At 36.0% G+C, this 18,724-nt stretch overlaps 1 protein-coding gene across 1 annotated transcript in view; it reads left to right on the top strand.

The window, feature by feature from the left end:
• The window catches only part of LOC128982751 (DNA replication ATP-dependent helicase/nuclease DNA2), a 217,434-nt gene that overhangs the window by 38,712 nt on the left and 159,998 nt on the right, over positions 1–18,724 (top strand). The window contains exons 6-7 of the mRNA XM_054401709.1: positions 506–659; positions 1,058–1,188. Coding sequence (XP_054257684.1) covers positions 506–659; positions 1,058–1,188 — 285 coding nt within the window. The remainder of the gene's footprint in view (positions 1–505; positions 660–1,057; positions 1,189–18,724) is intronic.

Here is an 18,724-nt window from a genome sequence, read left to right as displayed (position 1 = left end):
TTTTTTCCAAATGCTAAAAATAATCTGAAAATTGTATAGTTTTTTTTAGAAACCCCGTTTTGGAAATCCTTAATTTTTTTAGATACTTGTGTATTATAAATAAGCATAAATTGTGGGCTTGAGGAGTTTGTGCCTTTTTTTAACTGAAATTGATAATGTATTTTTCTTTCTATTTTTGGCCAAGTAAGTATTTACATGTTTTTAAGGTTATAGAAGTCTTGTCAATCAAATCACATCGCAATTGACTCTTATAATAAAAATAAAAATTATATTCATTTGACTCTATAAACTAGAAGGGACAATAGCGTTGAATATAGAAATAGGGCAAAAAATCGCACCAGTTTTCAAAATTCAATGTTACTATTCCATTAGGACTTCTTTGTGTTTCAAGTTTTACATATCTAGACCTCGTAGATTCAGATACTTGTGAGTTAGTGAGTCAGTCAATTTTTTGTTTTATAAATTTTATAGGTGTTTGTCTAATTTGTTGGTTTTTTTATTTCAGTAAAGTTTCAACTAGCTGGAATGAAGGAGATTCATGGAATGGATCCATTCAAGATGTAGCTGATATTGAAGAAAACATCTGGTCTCCCAGTCTTGGTTTGAAAGGGAAAATTGACGTCACTGTAAAGACATCATCAAGAAACTACAAAGAAAAAGTAATTTAATTGAAAATATTAAAACTTTACCAGATTTATCCTTGTTATAAAAGACTATTTTAGAATCAAATGCAATGTAAGATTTATATCACTTTTCCTCCATTTATTCCTTTTTGGATTTATTGATGGAGGAAGTATTGTTTTAGACAAGATGTTCAAGGTTGCTTTTTTAAAGCATTTGTTTCAGTTGTGCAAAAATCTGACTAAAAAAACATTACAAAGTAATATTTTTTATCATCTAGTCTGAAAGTAAATTGTATTGAATACATTTAGATGTGGCAAGTAACTAAATGTAACAATGCCAGGATGATACATAATATTATGGCATTATTACTGATTGTTCTGTTTTAGTGTTATTGCTATGTATTCTGTAAGTGTCAATCATAATGTCGCTGCAGGTGATGCCTCTGGAGTTAAAGACAGGAAGGGCTTCATTCTCAGCTGAACACCGAGGTCAAGTTATTTTATACACAATGATGATGTCTGAGCTGGGTAAAACTGTGGATACTGGACTGCTGCTCTACCTCAGGTCAGTTAATGGTTTTATGTGATGACGTTATTTGTTTAAATAGCCTTGCCACACTTCACATTTTGGTGAAATATTTTACATCAGGGTATATAGCCTACAGAATTTAAGTAAAGAGCCCAACACCAGGAAATGGTTATATGGGTTTAAATAAATAGAAAATCAAGAATCACATTTTCCCCAAAAATACAACCAGATAAGTTAGGCCTATCCACCATTTTTTTTATCATATATAAAGATTTTTATCTTTGAAGTGTTTAAACCAACATTATGAAACCGTGTATGTATGTTAAGGTAGATTAGACCCATGTCAAAAAAATTAACCTGGACCAATCAAAAATGTCGAAATATACAATAGACAATAGGCAATTTACATATTCGTAAGGAGATTAGTACATACGTCAAAACAAAAGATTTTAGATTGTCAAAGTTATACAACGCACAAGATTTTTTTATATTTTTTATAGTTATGTACCTAATGTGATATACAAAGTTGTCATTTTGATGTCCAGAGAGAGCTCTCATCGGCGGCGGCGCTGTGTCAGGTGTTCAGGAATTCTGATTCTGAGTAGTAGGGTCTTTCTTGGAGCCATTCCTTCAGTTGGTTTTTGAAACTTTTGGGTGGCTGGCTTCTTAGATGATCGGGCAAGTGGTTGAAGAACAGCGCTCCTTTGTATGAAAGTTCCTTGGAATAAAACTTAAATTCCGATTCTTTGGAGGAGGGTTGACGTACTCTTCCATCAGGATCTGATCCCATTTTTGTGTTTGTAGTTTTTCCTTAAACAGTGTCAATTCTCTTTTGGTGAACAGTCTTTTTTCTTTCCTTCATGGCTGCCATTTTCAGGTTTTAAATTAAAATTACCCAAAAATAGCAAATTTTATGAAAAAAATGTCAAAAACACTTTAATCTAGCTAGCATTTAACCCATTGCAGAAACACACGAGTCTGTTTTGATGCCGCTCCAAGTGGACTGAATGGCGACTCACAAGCGAGACTTGACATCTGCGTTGCATCATGATTACTGATTGATGTAGTTCCAAAAATGTCCAAGTGATGGTGTTGCTATGTCCTTCGTTGTTGTTTTGGCTGACTAACCACATTTCGTGTGGGCCGATTGGCCAACATGTTGATTTCTTATTTCAATTATTGTGAAGCGTTATCTGTTTACCATTTGCCGCTTGCCATGTGTTATGTTTGTTTTAGTGATGGTCGGATCTGGGTATCGGACTACCGGATCCACCGGATCCGAGCTAGAGCTGACACCCCATCGGATCTATTTTATTTATTTACTAGCTGGCCCGACAGACGTCGTCCTGTACTAATGTGGTTTTATGTCAAATGCTCGTTCATTTTCAAGATAAGCTCGTTCGCATGGCTCAATCACGTCCTGGTTGAAGTTTGTTCCCTACGCTCACTCACCTTTAGGTTGGAGCTCGTTCGCTGCGCTCACTTGCCTTCTGGTTAGCTCGTTCGCTACGCTAACTCGCCTCCAGGTTATGAAATATATATTTGTAATCCTCATAAAATTTAGAACAAAGTGGCTATTTTCAAATATTTATAGGCCTATAATTTATACAATTTCATTGAGCGCAAACTTATTTTTTTTTTTTAATTTTCCAAAATATTTTTTTTTACCTAAAAATTTTTTTGAAACAAATGTTCCTTATGTTTTATGTATAATATTGAAGCCCATGATTTTCCAAACAACATGGTATATAGAACAGTATAATTAACATTGTTTTTAAGCTTCTCAGATCCGTTTTAAAAAAACCTTGCAAATGCGCAAAAAATAGGCAAACATTAAGGCCAAAACTAGGGACACTCAGAGGGTTAATCCAACTTAACGTTCCTATCTAAATAACATTCGATAGACAAAAATTTTTTGGTTTTTAACCAGGTCTTCAGGGTGATCTGAACTCTGTACTAATATCTCTAATATTCTTTATGCGGAGCGGTAACTTATTGTAAACTTTTGGGCCTATAAATTGGGGAGATAAATGAAATGTCTCTAATCTATGGGTTTCAGGCTTAATATATAAATTATTATTGACATTGACTAGTCTTTTTAACCGACTTCCCCACTACCAAAAAAAGGAGAAGGTTCTCTATTTGTCTGTGGCGATGTTTTTTTTTTTCTATGTATGTTCACCAATTTCTCTGTGATTCTTTTACCGATCAGCGTGGTTCCACCACCAAAATAACCAGGAGAGTTTCTATTCGGTACCATATATAGCATTATGTTTAAGAAAAATATTTGTTTTGTGAAAAATGCTGAAAACCTCAAATAATCAACATTTATTTGTTTACTTTTTTGCAGAGAAGGCAATAAATAATAACATTCCTACAGCTGTTAGTTAAAACCATTTAAATGAAGCTACAGACAGTTTCTTCATGAAACAGTTGCTTCATATTGATTAATAAACTATTTCTTGCCATGGAGCCTAAATAAGTTACATTGAAAAAATGCATTTTGTTTGGGGACTATAAAAAAGGTATTTCAACGTTTGACCTGATTTGTGTATGATTCTATTTTGAGTAATGAATGTTCTGACTTATAAAAACATAGTGAATAGCTGTATGATATTGACAATTTAAGGTGTATTGTGAAAACCAAAGCATTCGTAAAAGAGGTCTAAACATAAATTAGATGCAATTATTCCTTAAACAACATAAGAGGTGTGAGATTGCATAATCTTCAATCGTATTAAAAGTGTTAAATATTTTAATTACTAAACATGCATTTGAAGATGTGGAATGTTTATTAATATTCTTCACTGTCAATAATATTATGCCTGCTTCGGAAATGGGAAGCTGATTTGCAATTTCGACTACATCTTGAGCAAAAAAAACCACCTACCCCTTACACCACTTTTAGCTGAACCAATCTTTCATATACGTATTTTTCAAAGGTAATATACGTGATAAAAACCAATTTTCTACTTTTAAGAGATTTTTTAGTGCTGGTGGCTGAGTCTAACTTTCTTATTGTTCCAAAAGGCTTCAGACCTTACTGTATTTCGTTTCATAATGTAGAAGTACACCAATTGCAGGAAACAATGATGTCTGGCATTTCAATGTCTCTAGGAAAGACATTCTTTTTTCATTAGGCCTAATGTAATGGACAACTCTTTGTTTTTTTAAAGGAAAATCCAAAAGTGTTAATTTTTATACCCATTGATTATGTAAACTGAACAGGTGACTCAAGCAGTTTAAAAATAATGATTGTTCTGTGGCACTTTTGATTGTTTCAAACTGTTTTGCTTATCAAAAAACTTCATGTAATTAATATATAACAAACTAGCTGACCCGGCGAACTTCGTATCGCCTAAGTTATAGGTTTCCCCTAAGACAGACCGATGGAAAGAAAGTACCGTTACGTTTAATTTTCAAGATGATCTCGTTCGCATCGCTCAATCACGTCCTGGTTGAAGTTCGCTCGCTACGCTCACTCACCTTTGGGTTGGAGCTCGTTCGCTACGCTCACTCACCTTTAGGTTGGAGCTCGTTCGCTGCGCTCACTTGCCTTCAGGTTAGCTCGTTCGCTACGCTAACTCGCCTCCAGGTTGAAGTTCGTTCGCTATGCTCACTCACCTTTTGGTTGCAAATTACCTGTTGTCATAAATTTAAAAGAAATAATAGTGCTGCACCCTGTTGGTAATCCTTGTAACTTTAATGCTATTGAACATCATAGAACAGAACCAACTTGTTTAATTGAAACAGCTGTTAAGATTCATTAATTCCATTTCTCGTAAGGTTAACATGGGAAACTCCAGAGCCACTGGGGCGGAGCCCTTTTAAGAATTTCGAAACGGGAAATAGTTTACGTCCGATTCGCATACCTACAGAATTTACACACCAAATTTCATAACGATCGGTGAAGTCGTTCCGGAGGAGTTTGCAGACAAACACTGTGACACGAGAATTTTATATATTAGATCATACAGTCACTAAAAATCATGAAATAATTATTTTTTGTAAAAAAAATACAACCGACTTCAAAATGCTCTAATAAGAATGAAATAATTTTTATAAAGTAAACTTTTGTATTAGTCAAGCTCACGTATTTCAAGTCTGCGCGGCTCTAACTGCAAATATGAATAAAATAAAAAATATTTTGAGTGTATTTTGAAAATCAATAAATTGTAGCTGGATAACATAAATATATAAAAAAACATACTGAACTGTTTTTTTTATGTTTTGTTTGTCAAAGGAAGTATTTTCTTCTTGTATTTTATGTTTACTTCAGAATGACTGCATAGTGAAAAAAACACTCACAAATGTTCTATATGAATAGGAAAATAATTTATTTTGATATTATGATAGGGAAAAGAAGCTAGTTTAAAATTAAAACGTTACCTACTTTTCCAAGTTAGAAATATGTAAATACATTATAATCTTTTTAAAGATACTCGTTAATATCACTATAAGATTATAATCACCTTTAGTTATAGATAGTCACCTGCAATGTGGACATCCTCTTTAAATTTTGTATAAAAAATCATCATAGAGCCGCACCGATTTAAAATACGTGAGCTTGACTAATACAAAAGTTTACTTTATTGAAATTATTTCATTCTTATTAGAGCATTTTGAAGTCGGTTGTATTTTTTTACAAAAAAATAATTATCTGTTATGTTTACACCTTGTTACCTTGTTTATAGTTATATAGATGGCCTTGTTGATCCTTAGATATATATATATATATATATATATATATATATATATATATATATATTTATATATATCTAATATATAAAATTCTCGTGTCACAGTGTTTGTCTGCAAACTCCTCCGGAACGACTTCACTGATCGTTATGAAATTTGGTGTGTAAATTCTGTAGGTATGCGAATCGGACGTAAACTATTTCCCGTTTCGAAATTCTTAAAAGGGCTCCGCCCCAGTGGCTCTGGAGTTTCCCATGTTAACCTTATGAGAAATGGAATTAATGAATCTTAACAGCTGTTTCAATTAAACAAGTTGGTTCTGTTCTATGATGTTCAATAGCATTAAAGTTACAAGGATTACCAACAGGGTGCAGCACTATTATTTCTTTTACATTTATGACAACAGCTAATTTGCAACCAAAAGGTGAGTGAGCGTAGCGAACGAACTTCAACCTGGAGACGAGTTAGCGTAGCGAACGAGCTAACCCGAAGGCAAGTGAGCGCAGCGAACGAGCTCCAACCTAAAGGTGAGTGAGCGTAGCGAACAAGCTCCAACCCAAAGGTGAGTGAGCGTAGTGAACGAACTTCAACCAGGACGTGATTGAGCGATGCGAACGAGATCATCTTGATTCAACCTGGAGGCGAGTTAGCGTAGCGAACGAGCTAACCTGAAGGCAAGTGAGCGCAGCGAACGAGCTCCAACCCAAAGGTGAGTGAGCTTAGCGAACGAACTTCAACCTGGAGGCGAGTTAGCGATGCGAACGAGATCATCTTGAAAATTAAACGTAACGGTACTTTCTTTCCATCGGTCTGTCTTAGGGGAAACCTATAACTTAAGCGATACGAAGTTCGCCGGGTCAGCTAGTATATATATACATATATATATATATATATTCACTCCTGTTAATTTCTAGTTATTAGTCTTAGTATCTTGACGTCAACTGTACAAGTGTGCAATCTTGTTTCTTGTTGAAAGAAATAAATCTTTGAATGTCTCTCAATCTCACTCTTAAATCTAGTGTGATGGGAATGAAAGGGTTGGTTCATGCATGAATGAGGACAGATTGTTTTTAACCCAATTTGAAATTTATAAAAGATAGTAATCATAAAATGTTAAAACTGAAAATGTTTAAAAAAATTTACAAGGAGTTTTGCAAGGAACTCGCCCAATAATTCAAATTGCTTTTTGTTGAAGTTTGAATATTTTGTTGGAGTGGCATGAGTTTTCTCAAATCAGAATACCATATGTCATTATTGAAGAAAAATAAGCATGATAAACCATAAGCTGAGTTTTCAAGTGTACAGCTTTTCTGATTGCACGAAGAGAGAAAATACAGCTGTTTAATCATTTGATCAAATTATCAACTAGTGGTTTCCAGTTTAAATTTTCATTTACAGTAATACCTGTATCCAATAGTCAATGGTAGTAATACCTAAAAAATCACATTTTGATGCAGTGGCATTTTAGATTTTGATTTTGTAACTTTATCTGTTTTATATTGATTATTAGAACTAAACTCAATAAGCTGAGTTTTATCATCATTCATAACCAACACAAATTGCTTCAATTTTAAGTTATTATTACAAAATTTGCACCATAGCTTGAAAAAAATCTAAAAGTCATTCTATTTTAATTTGGCTTTTATCAGACCTCTAATTCTAGAGATATTTGCTTTAATAACTTTAATTATTTCCCTCTCCTGCCCATCTTTTTTTGCGTCATAGCCGCCAACTTAAAAGACAATTCCTTTCTTTTAAATTATCCTTTATGAAATTATACAATAGTCTTCAGAAGCATATTTTAATCATCTTCTGATTTAACTTTTTTGATCATACTTGCAATTTATGAGTTAGTTGCATTTTTGTCTCGGACTATTTTCTTTGTCAATTTTGCTCCGCACAACATCATGGCGGTTTGGCTTGAACCTTGCAAATTAATATTTTAAATTTAATTTTTTACCTAATTTCTCAAATTAATCCAATCATTATGATTTTTTAACACAAGTTAGAGAATTTCATATGATTTTATTTGGTACAACTTTGAACTCGATAGGACAAGTAGTTTTTTTAGATATTCAAGTTATTCTAAACGTCATGATTCCACAATATTTAATTTGAATAATTTAGTCTAATTTATGATTTTAACAGATTTTGACCTCCCAGATAGTTCATTACGAAGGCTATGTTTGATAACAATCTTACAGATACAATGTTTTGAAAGCTGAAAGCTTGAAATATCGTTTTTACTAAATTTTATTTTAGTCTCATAATGGAATACCAGTTTTTTTTGTCCTAGGACGCTAGGCACGAGCCCGGAATTGTGTTTCACATTGCTTCAGGCTAGACCTGAAACCTTTATGGTTACGACATTATCACGTAGATAAAATCCATTGGTGATTTGGCGGGATTTTAACCCGGGATCCCAGGAACTGGAGTCCCGCGCTCTAACCACTAGACCGACTCGCTCCACCTGGAAATATGGAAAATGTAATACCTGTTAAAGACATTGCCTATCCATATAAGCTATATTAAGCTATAGGCTATCTTATTATACATCAAATTTTAAACATTACTAATTTAATTTTAAACAGTATGATTTAAATTGGATATCTGTAAATATTAAGTTTTTTTTTATCCATTCTTATGGCAGTATGTATCTGGATCCGGATCCGGAACTAAAATTTTATTGGATCTGCCCATCACTAGTTTGTTTGTTTACGGTTTATGTTTTAGTTATGTGAGCATTATGGATCGTGAAAATTTACGTTCTTCGGATGCAGATCGTTATCTAGATAGTGATTATGAGTGGGGTAAATTGCAGTGACGAAAATGTTGAGGAATAATGTTTCATCACGACAAAAATAATGGACGACCTGTGGACTTCCTTGAATTCACACTCAGTCCTTTTAGGGTTGAGCTAAAAGTTTACTTTGCGCTTTATGTGAAAATGGGCCAGGTGATAAAGCCAGAACTCAAACACTACTGGACCCTTCATTCTTCATTTATATGAGGGTAGAACTGAAACTGATGTTCTAAATGACAAGTTGAAGAAACTAAGACCGGTTATAAGATATTTAAAACGAAGTTTAAAAGTCTTAAATATCTTTACAGCAGATTCAACCTTTCCATTTGCCTGGTGGTGATATGGAGAAGACTTGATTATCTGAAATTTCCACTCTTCTGAAAAATCTTTAAATGCTTGACTTAATATAGGGGTGCCACTATCACCAACTACAATGTCTGAAATGCCATATCTTGCAAATAACTTTTTACAGAAAACGACCAATGCTTCAGAGGTACACTTTTGTGTTTTCCTAATCTCAAAAAATGAAGGATAGTAATCAGTGACAATAATGAAGTGAGTTGAACCTTCTTGAGCAAAATCAACCCCAATTCGCTGCCAGGGTCGTGATGGTGTTTCTTGAAGTAGGATGGGTTCTTTGTTCTTTCCGTTGAGTCGAAGCATACTTCTTGCATACTAAACATTGTTCAACTTCTTTTCTTATATCTCCTGCCATTCCCGGCCAAAGAAATACATCTTTTGCTCTCCTTATACATACATGATTCAACCCCTTGATGTGAAAAATAAATTCTATGGACTAGTTCAATTTTCATGCTACTAGGGATAACAATCCGCTCTCCTTTGAGGACAAGTCCATCTTAAACTCCAAGCTCTTCCTTAAAAGGCCAGTAATTCCATAGCTCCTTGGGAACTTGAGTCTTTCTATTAGGCCAACCATTTACAATCACCGGTATAAGCATCTGAAGCACTGGGTCTTTGTATGTGTGTTCTTTCAGTTGGTTTAAACGCTCATCCGTAACATTTATGCACTCTAAGGACTTACACAAACTCCTTTGTCGAGCTGCTCATTGAGGTTTCAAAAATCATTACTGAATTGTCTTGCATACTGCTTTCATACTTAGTTTCTGGGGCACGTGACAAAAAATCTGCTAAAAGAATTGTTTTACCTGGTCGATAAACAACAGTAAATGTAAACTTCTGCAAACGAAGCAACATTCTTTGCAACCGCTTAGGTGCATTGACCAAAGGTTTTTTGAAAATAGTCTCAAGAGGTTTGTGATCGGTTTCTACCGTAATATCACACTTACCAAACAAATACTGTTCAAACCTTTCAAAGGCAAATAGAACTGCTAGGCATTCTTTCTAAATCTGAGCATAGTGGCATTCTGTTGGATTTAGAGTCCTTGATATATATGAAACTGGCTTACCATTTTGCAATAGCGAAGCACCCAAGCCAAACTGACTTGCATTACATTGCAACGTCAAAGGAGAGTCCTTATTGTAATACTGTAGGGTTGGAGAGTTGGTCACCATGTTAACTAATTTCTTGAAAGCCAATGAATGTAATTCCTGCCGTGTCCACTTAACATCTTCTTTAATTAGTTCTTATTGGAACTGCTACTTCTAACAGTCCTGGCAGAAAAGTACTTAAATAATTGGTGTGCGGTATAATTATAATATTAGAGGAAAAAATCGAGGTTTTGGTACAAAAGAGAATAATTTATTAAGAGAAAAAATGAGTATGTTGTTATGAGCGGTGATTCTAGACGAATGAATCCAACAATGGATAATGGTCATATGATGGGATGTTAAATACAAAGACATTTGAATTACTAGATGAAACAAAGACACTTGACGGAACATACCGCCCCCTTTGAACCAATGGAGTTCAACAAATTAAAGTATTAGCCTACTTTTAACAAAAACAATAACTGAGGGGGGTATTTATGTAAAATTGATTGTCTGAGGAACACATTTAAGGGATGGGAAACACTTTTATCGCTGGTCTTGTATACAGTCCGTTCGCTGTTTTAACTTTGACCACTCTGACAATGCCGTCCAGTCCAGGTGAAGTTTCCACTATTCGACCTAATGGCCAACACAGGGGAGCAGTTCTGGTGTCTTGAAGTAGAACAAGGTCACCAACCTTGAGGTTTTCATTTTTGATGTTCCACTTGAAACGCTGTTGAAGGGTGTTTAGGTATTCTTGGCTCCAACGTCGCCAAATGTTTTGGGTAAAAGCTTGGACACGTTGCCAACGCTTAAGGCGGTTGGAAGTCAAATCGGTGAGGTCCGGTTCAGGAACAGATACTAGAGAAGAGCCAATGAGAAAATGGCCCGGAGTTAATGCTGTTAAGTCCGAAGGGTCTGAGGAAAGAGGAGTCAATGGTCTTGAATTCATAATTGCTTCAATTTTAGCAGTTAGAGTGAAGAGTTCTTCAACTGTGAGAACTTCTTGTTGAATGACTCGATAGAGGTGATGTTTCATGCTTTTGACAGCACTTTCCCACAAGCCGCCTTGGTGTGGGGCAGCTGGTGGATTGAAGTTGAATTCGATTGAATGAAGGTTACAAAAATCCAAGAGTTGTTGTTTGTTTTCAATAGTTTTGAAGAGTGATTTAAAATATGAATCAGCTCCGACAAAGTTGGTACCACAGTCGGAATGAATCGTTTTTGGAAGACCTCGACGTGATACAAATTGTGTTAAAGAAGCTAGAAATGGTGCTGTAGAAAGATCAGTCACAGGTTCTAGATGAACGGCTTTTGTGGCAAAGCATACAAATACACATATATAAATCTTGAAATGTTTTACAGACCGTTGATTGTGAGATTTCGCAATGAAGGGACCACAGAAGTCCATGCCTGTTGTCTGAAATGGGCGTGTACAGCTGACTCTTTAACTGGGTAGATCACCCATAAGAGGTGGGGTATTTCTTGGTTTACACTTAAAAAATCTTAAACATTTGAAAATTCGCATTCTGATAACGGTTCTAGCAGAGAGAATCCAGAAGCGTTCATTTATCAATGACTGAAGGAGTTGTGGTCCAGCATGTAAGTGTTTTGAATGAAAATGGTCGATCAGAATGTTAACAACATGATGAGATTTTGGCAAAAGGATTGGATGTTTACTGTCATAACTCAGAGATGATTGGTTGAGTCTTCCTCCAACTCGAAGAATACCTTCGCTGTCCAAAAAGGGAGACAATCTTCTGATCCTTGTACTGCATGGTTTGTTGTCTTTCAAAAGTGCAATATCTTCCGAAAAAGCTTCATTTTGTACAAGTTTCATGACAAGCTTTTCAGTCGACTGTATTTCCGAGAGGGTAGGTCTATCACCTTCAGTAGTATTGACAGGGTGGTTGCGACATCTATTGATAAAGCGTAACACAAATGTTAGGACATTTAGTAGTTTGGTCCAATTTGAAAATTTAAGCAACAAATCTGGAGTTTCAGAGGAGGTGAGCACGATGAAAGGATCCTTTTTTAATTCTGGAATTTCATTTTCTTTGAGAGAAATTGAGTCATCTGAAGGCCACTGTGACAGATTATTTGCTAACCAGGTGGGTCCTGTCCACCATAGGGGATGATCTTTTAACAACGAGGGAGAAAGTCCACGAGAAGCACAATCGGCTGGGTTGTCAGAACTTCTCACATGTTTCCACGAGTTTATAGGAGTCAACTCTTGTATCTCTGCTACACGGTTAGAGACAAATGTTTTCAGTTTGTACGGGGGTGTACTTATCCTTGCTAGGACAATGGTTGAATCACACCAATTTTGAATCAATTCTATTTGGTAGTTTGAAGAGTAAATATTTACACAGTAGTTCATTAGTTTTGCAAGTAAATGGCTACCACATAACTCTAAACGAGGAAGGGAGACTGATTTCAAAGGAGCAAGGCGAGTCTTAGATATAATGTTTCGGATGATAACTTGACCATCAGCAGTCGTACGAAGAAATACAACAGCAGCATAACCATGAAGAGACACATCTGCAAATCCATGAAGTTGAATTGAACAGCCTGATGTAAGCTCTAAATTTCTTGGAATTAGGATAGTTGAAACGTCAGACAATTCTTCAAGAAAACTCATCCAGGACTCAGTCAATTCTAGGGGTAAGGGATCATCCCAATTCAAATTCTGTGTCCAAAGGTATTGCATAAAACATTTAGCTTTCATAGTTACTGGTGTTATAAAACCTACTGGGTCATAGATTTGGGCAATGATGCTCAACACTTTACGTTTAGTATGTGGAATTGTTGTACATGACTTTGAAATGTTGAAATGGTAAGAAAATGTATCTGTAATAGATGACCAATGCAGACCTAGAATGCTGAAATGGGCTTGTTGTGTGGCATCATGAAAGAACATAGGAGTTTCTAGATGTTCTTGAGGCATATCATTGAGAAGCTTCTTTGAATTGGAGGTCCATTTTCTCAATTCAAATCCACCTTTCTTCAAAAGTTCAATCAATTGATTACGTAGCTCTAAAGCTTTGTCTTCAGAATCATGCCCTCCAATACAATCATCCATGTACGTTTGATGTAAAAGGACATGTTTTGCGGATGGGTACGCGTCACCTTCATCAGCAGCAAGCTGATTCAGAGTGCTAATGGCTAGAAACGGTGAACAATTCATGCCGTATGTGACAGTGGTTAATTTAAAAACTGAGAGTGGATCTTGATTATTTTCTCTCCAGAGTATCAACTGATAGTTTTGATCGTCCGGGTGAACTTTAATCTGACGGTACATCTGTTTGATGTCGCAAGAAAAAACAACTTTGTACTTTCTGAAATTCATTAATATGTCATGAACATCAGTTTGAAGCTTAGGACCAGGGAGTAATATATCATTGAGAGAGATGTTGTTACTTGTTCGACAGGATGCGTCAAAAACAACACGAAGTTTGGTTGAGGATGAAGACTCTTTAACGACTCCGTGATGGGGCAGGAAAAAATGTGGACAATTTAAAGGGGGTTTGACATCACATTTTGTCATGTGGCCAGAGGTGTTGTAATCTTTCATGAAATCATTGTATTTTTCATGAAATTCAGGTAGAGAGGAGAATTTCCGTTCAAGAGATGCCATTCTAGATTTGGCAGGGATCAAAGAATCACCTAATACGTCACTATTAGGCTTAAATGGTAGTCTTACTACATAACGTCCATCAGGATCACGGGAATGAGTCTTACCAAAATGATTGACACAGTAAGAGTCGTCGTCAGAAAGCTTTGAATGCTGCGGAGGTTCTTCTAGCTGCCAAAATCGCTGTAGAGAGCTGTGCAGATCGAAATCACTTATTGTTAAGAAGGTTGACAAGTGGTTGGTTGGGTGGTTTTCACCGAGGCAAGGTGTTTTACCCATAATTGTAAAACCAAATACTGTACCTACAACTTTTGGTAAATTATTACCAATGGTGTGTATCTCGCCAGTGAAAATGTTGGCAAAAAGTTCACATCCTAGGAGAATATCAATGGGTCCAGTAACATTAAATGAGGGATCTGCTAGGCTATATTTTCTAACATGCTCAATTACATCAGGATGTACTTGTGATCTAGGGAGTGGTGAAGTAATTTTGTCAAGAATAACTACAGTATGATTCTGAGCTACGGGTTTACTGCTTAGAGTTTCTAAATCCACATTAGTTACACCTTTAGTCTTGGTACTAAGGCCAGAGATGCCATCAATAGGAATTACTGACTTACTTAGGACCACGTTCAATAGCTGGGCTGCACGTTCAGAGATGAAGGAGCATTGAGAAGCTGAATCAATCAAACCTCGGAGGATATGTGCGTGTCCGGAGGGAGACTTAACCTTGACAAGAGTCGTGGCTAGAAGTACTGTGGAGTTGCATTGGGAGAATTTATCACTTTCGCAAACCATGGATGTTGCACTTTGAGGGTATAAAACTTCATTAGGTTCACTTAGGCCTATATGTTGTTTTTCATTGGAACGATTTCTGACTTTAGTAATAGGCTTACCAGTAGTAGGTTTAGGTTTCAAAAAATGCAAAAGTGAGTGATGAGGTTTTGAACAAGTCTTACAAGTACGCTTAGACATACACTGCTTAACCAAATGATTGCCGAGGCAATTTGTACACCGTTTTAAGTCATGTACCATTTGCAACCTTTCTTGAGGGGTTTTACTCTGAAATAATGTACAACTATATACATTGTGACTTTCATTGCAGCAAAAACATTTGAGATCATTTGAAGTGCTTACAAAAGCCAAAGGTCGACGTTGAAAAGATTTATCATTTTGAAATGAAACTTGATTAGGGTTGGAAAGTTTTAGAGGAGCTACTTGTGGAGCGTGACAGAGAGAGGCATCTTCACTGTTGTTACAAAAGTCTTTAAGAAATTTTATTAATTCACTTGCTTGAGGAAAATCAGAAGAATTTAGGCGTTTTGATTGAATGGCAAATCGACAATTTTACTGAGGTGGACAGAGATTAGCCTACGCTTTGAGTGGTATCTTTCCCGTAAGGCATTATAGGCTACTGTATAGTTGCCGGATGAGATCGGTAGGGATTTGATTAGGTGTAAGGCTTCGCCTTCAAGTGAACTTATCAAGTACTGGTGTTTTTCAACAAGGGATAAGCTACTGTTGTTGTGGATAGTAGTATCAAAAAGGTTAATGTAGGATATCCATGTTTTAGTGTCACCATTGAAGGACTTCAGTTCTAGCTTGGGCAATTTTACAACGCTATGAGTAGGCCTAGAGGTTGGGTTTGATGCTACAGAGTTAATTGACAAGTGTTCATCATTAGAGTTCTGAATAAGAAGAGAAATTTCGGTTTGAATGTTGATTGATAGTTCTGATATGTCGTTCTGGAGCTTTGAAATAGCTTCTTCATTGTTAGAAAAAACGTTAGTATCGTCATCAACATCAAGAAGCTTATCTAGGTTAGATTCAAAATTGGCAGAAATTGTTTTAGCTTCTTGCAAATAAAGGTTAAGTTTAGTGGTTTGAGCTTCTGTTATTTCTGATGGACACGATTGGATATACTCACTGATCGAATTTAATTTATTTAATTGCAATTTGCATCTATTAGAAAATGTTGAAAATCTCATTTTGAAAGTTAGGCCTAGATCGTTCAATGAGTTAAGTAAGTAAAGATATTATAAATGGATGGAGTAATTAGAGGATGAGGACAACTGAGGAATAAAATCAGGGTCTCTTTATTATTTTCTTGTAGGTATTGATTTATTGTTAAAACTTACGATGAGATGCGGTGCGTTGTCTTCGAAGTACAAACATAACCTTATTTTTGAGTTTCTTGACGTTTGACGTTGCGATGCGATGTAGACGAAATGAAGTCGAGTCGAGATGAATGCGGAGCGGAACTAGCAAAACGATGACGATGTTGGTTGAACACTTGGAATGAGAGGAGTGTGGACTGTATCGTGACGTAGATGAAAAGTTCAAAATGGCGATGCGGTTTTGTCCTTGGCGGCTTCATGTTGGATGAAATACGTTCAACCGAGACATTTAAATTAACTTGAAAAAAGTCGCACTAATGTATAATCCGCGGCTCGAAGGACCAAAAATGTGCGGTATAATTATAATATTAGAGGAAAAAATCGAGGTTTTGGTACAAAAGAGAATAGTTTATTAAGAGAAAAAATGAGTATGTTGTTATGAGCGGTGATTCTAGACGAATGAATCCAACAATGGATAATGGTCATATGATGGGATGTTAAATACAAAGACATTTAAATTACTAGATGAAACAAAGACACTTGACGGAACAATTGGTAAATCCCAAGAACCATTGAGCCTCCTCCTTGTTCTGAGGCTCTTTCATATTTGAGACTGCTGATATCTTGTCAGGATCCGCTTTTAAGCCATCATTGCTCAAAACATGACCCATGTACTTAACTTTCTTCAGTCCGACTTTACATTTATTCATGTTGAACTTTATATTTCTTTGTCTAGCTCGCTCAAGCAATGCATGCAGAATCTTGTTATGGTCCTCTAAAGCTTGTTCATCCGTGTCTCCACTGCCATAAACCACGACATCATCTGCAATCGTAAAGATTTCTTTTAGTCCTTCCAGCTCTTTGTGTACTTGCCATTGAAATTCTTCTGGATCTGACTTTACTCCAAAAGGCATCCTTAGCCAGCGGTACCTCCCAAATGGAGTCCAAAATGTCGTTAATTTGCTTGCCTCTTCACTTAACTTTATATGCCAGAACCCATCTTTTAGGTCTAGAGTACTAAATATCCTGGCTTTTATAAGTTTTGGAGCAACTTCTTCTATAGTCAGGTCTAAATTTATGTTCACCCTCATAACGTCCTAGACCTAGACCAATATCTTAAAAAGAAGATAAAATGGAGCTTGGATTGGAAGAATTCTTTAACTCAAATACATCCTCATCTACTGCAATAAGCCCCAACCGTAGGCAGTCTTGAGCTCCAATCAAGGGAACATGCTTCGTATTGATAACTTCAAACGTCATTCTTTGCTTAATATTCTTCCATATAACATGCAATTTATTTTTTCCAAGAGAAGCCTTTGAAGTACCACTATAGATAGTAAGCGTAGTATTACTTTTTTGTAGGACTGGACGATCAACTCCAACCAGCTCCTTTAAAATATCGTAACTCATTACATTGCATGTCGCCCCGCTATCAAATGGCAATTTAAGCATCCGATTACCTTTCCTAAATGGGACTTTCAAATGGACGAATAGACGTTTTTTTGTAATGTCATCTTCCATTTCATATACGTCATTTGTGTCTACATAAGCTCCTGGAATGGTATCTTCACAAGCAGAGGTTACTACTTTAATCTTTTCTTTTGCTCTAAGGCACATTTTAGCAAATGATTGTTTTGTTCTGCTTTGGACCCGATTGGTGCTACAACCTGATGAAACATATTGGAAATCGATTGAAATATCACTGTGGGGGGCCTTGATTCTAATGCACCTTGTGTCTTAGGGATGAGGGAAGGGGCTAGAAAGAATCAGCTAAATTCTATTTAACTGATTTAAGAACGATTATATTTCACTGAGATAGTATGCACTGTAGGCCAGTAACATTCAATGTAGTATGCTGAGTATGCTGTATGCTGTATACAATTCTTCTAGATTACAAATAAATGTTTGATGTGATGTTTAACCCTACATTTTTCACTCTGTGCACCTTGAATACAAAATTAAATGGGCTTTCTACCTCTGTGGCTACTCAGCTGTACAACTTCTGTGTTTAGCCAACAGTCCACATAGTTCCATATATAACCAGTGGCGGGCTGAACGAGCCCGCGCCCTAAACGGGTTTTGCACATTGCTACCAACCCTGAGGGAATGTATGGATTCATGTGGTAGTTGAACAACACTAACTGCTGACTGGCCACCACCTGCGCTGGTCTTCTATAGCTCACGGACTTTCGCTTTACTAAATAAAACAACATGCTTTTACAAACGCAGGACAGTAACTTGCTCCTCTTTGGTGTTTCCCCCACAGAAGTTACACCAAAAAAGTTGTTGATCACTGTTTATTCTAAACGACTCATTAACTATATTTTCCGCAGAAGGTTCAGTCTCGTCAGCTCTACGTTCATTGATTTTTTAGCAAGATTATTAGCCTGCTCATCAAAAAGACATATGCTTGTAGCATTATCAAGAGTCAGATCTTTTTTAAAGTCATTATTTGATAAACCTACTACTAACCTATCACATAAGAGCTGCTCTTCAATTTCAAGCCTAGATAAATTTGACAGTGACTCAAATTCACATTTTCCTATCATTTCTTGTAACCTGTTAATATACTCTTTACTTTACAAGACTAATATACTCTTTACTTTACAAGACTCATTTGGTGATTGTGTAGCACTATTAAAAATAAAGGCCTCAAAAATAACATTCTTAGCATTATTAAAATAATCATCTAGTCTATCAATAATCTCATCAACACTGGCCTTGTCATTGCATATTTTGTTTATTAGCTGTAAGGTTTTACCTCCAATGAGAGGCTGGAATAAAGCTACCTGAACTTTTTTGCTTGTTATCTTGCTGCATTTGAGCCACCACACGCTTCAGCCAAAGTTAGATAGTTGTTCCATTGGACTT

Source organism: Macrosteles quadrilineatus, unplaced genomic scaffold (assembly GCF_028750875.1).
Source record: "Macrosteles quadrilineatus isolate MER2022 unplaced genomic scaffold, UCM_ALF_1.0 Scaffold_1__1_contigs__length_201487025, whole genome shotgun sequence".
NCBI lineage: Eukaryota > Metazoa > Arthropoda > Insecta > Hemiptera > Cicadellidae > Macrosteles > Macrosteles quadrilineatus.
The sequence above is the reverse complement of the archived record's forward strand: the minus strand, read 5'-3'. Positions and strand labels throughout refer to the sequence as shown.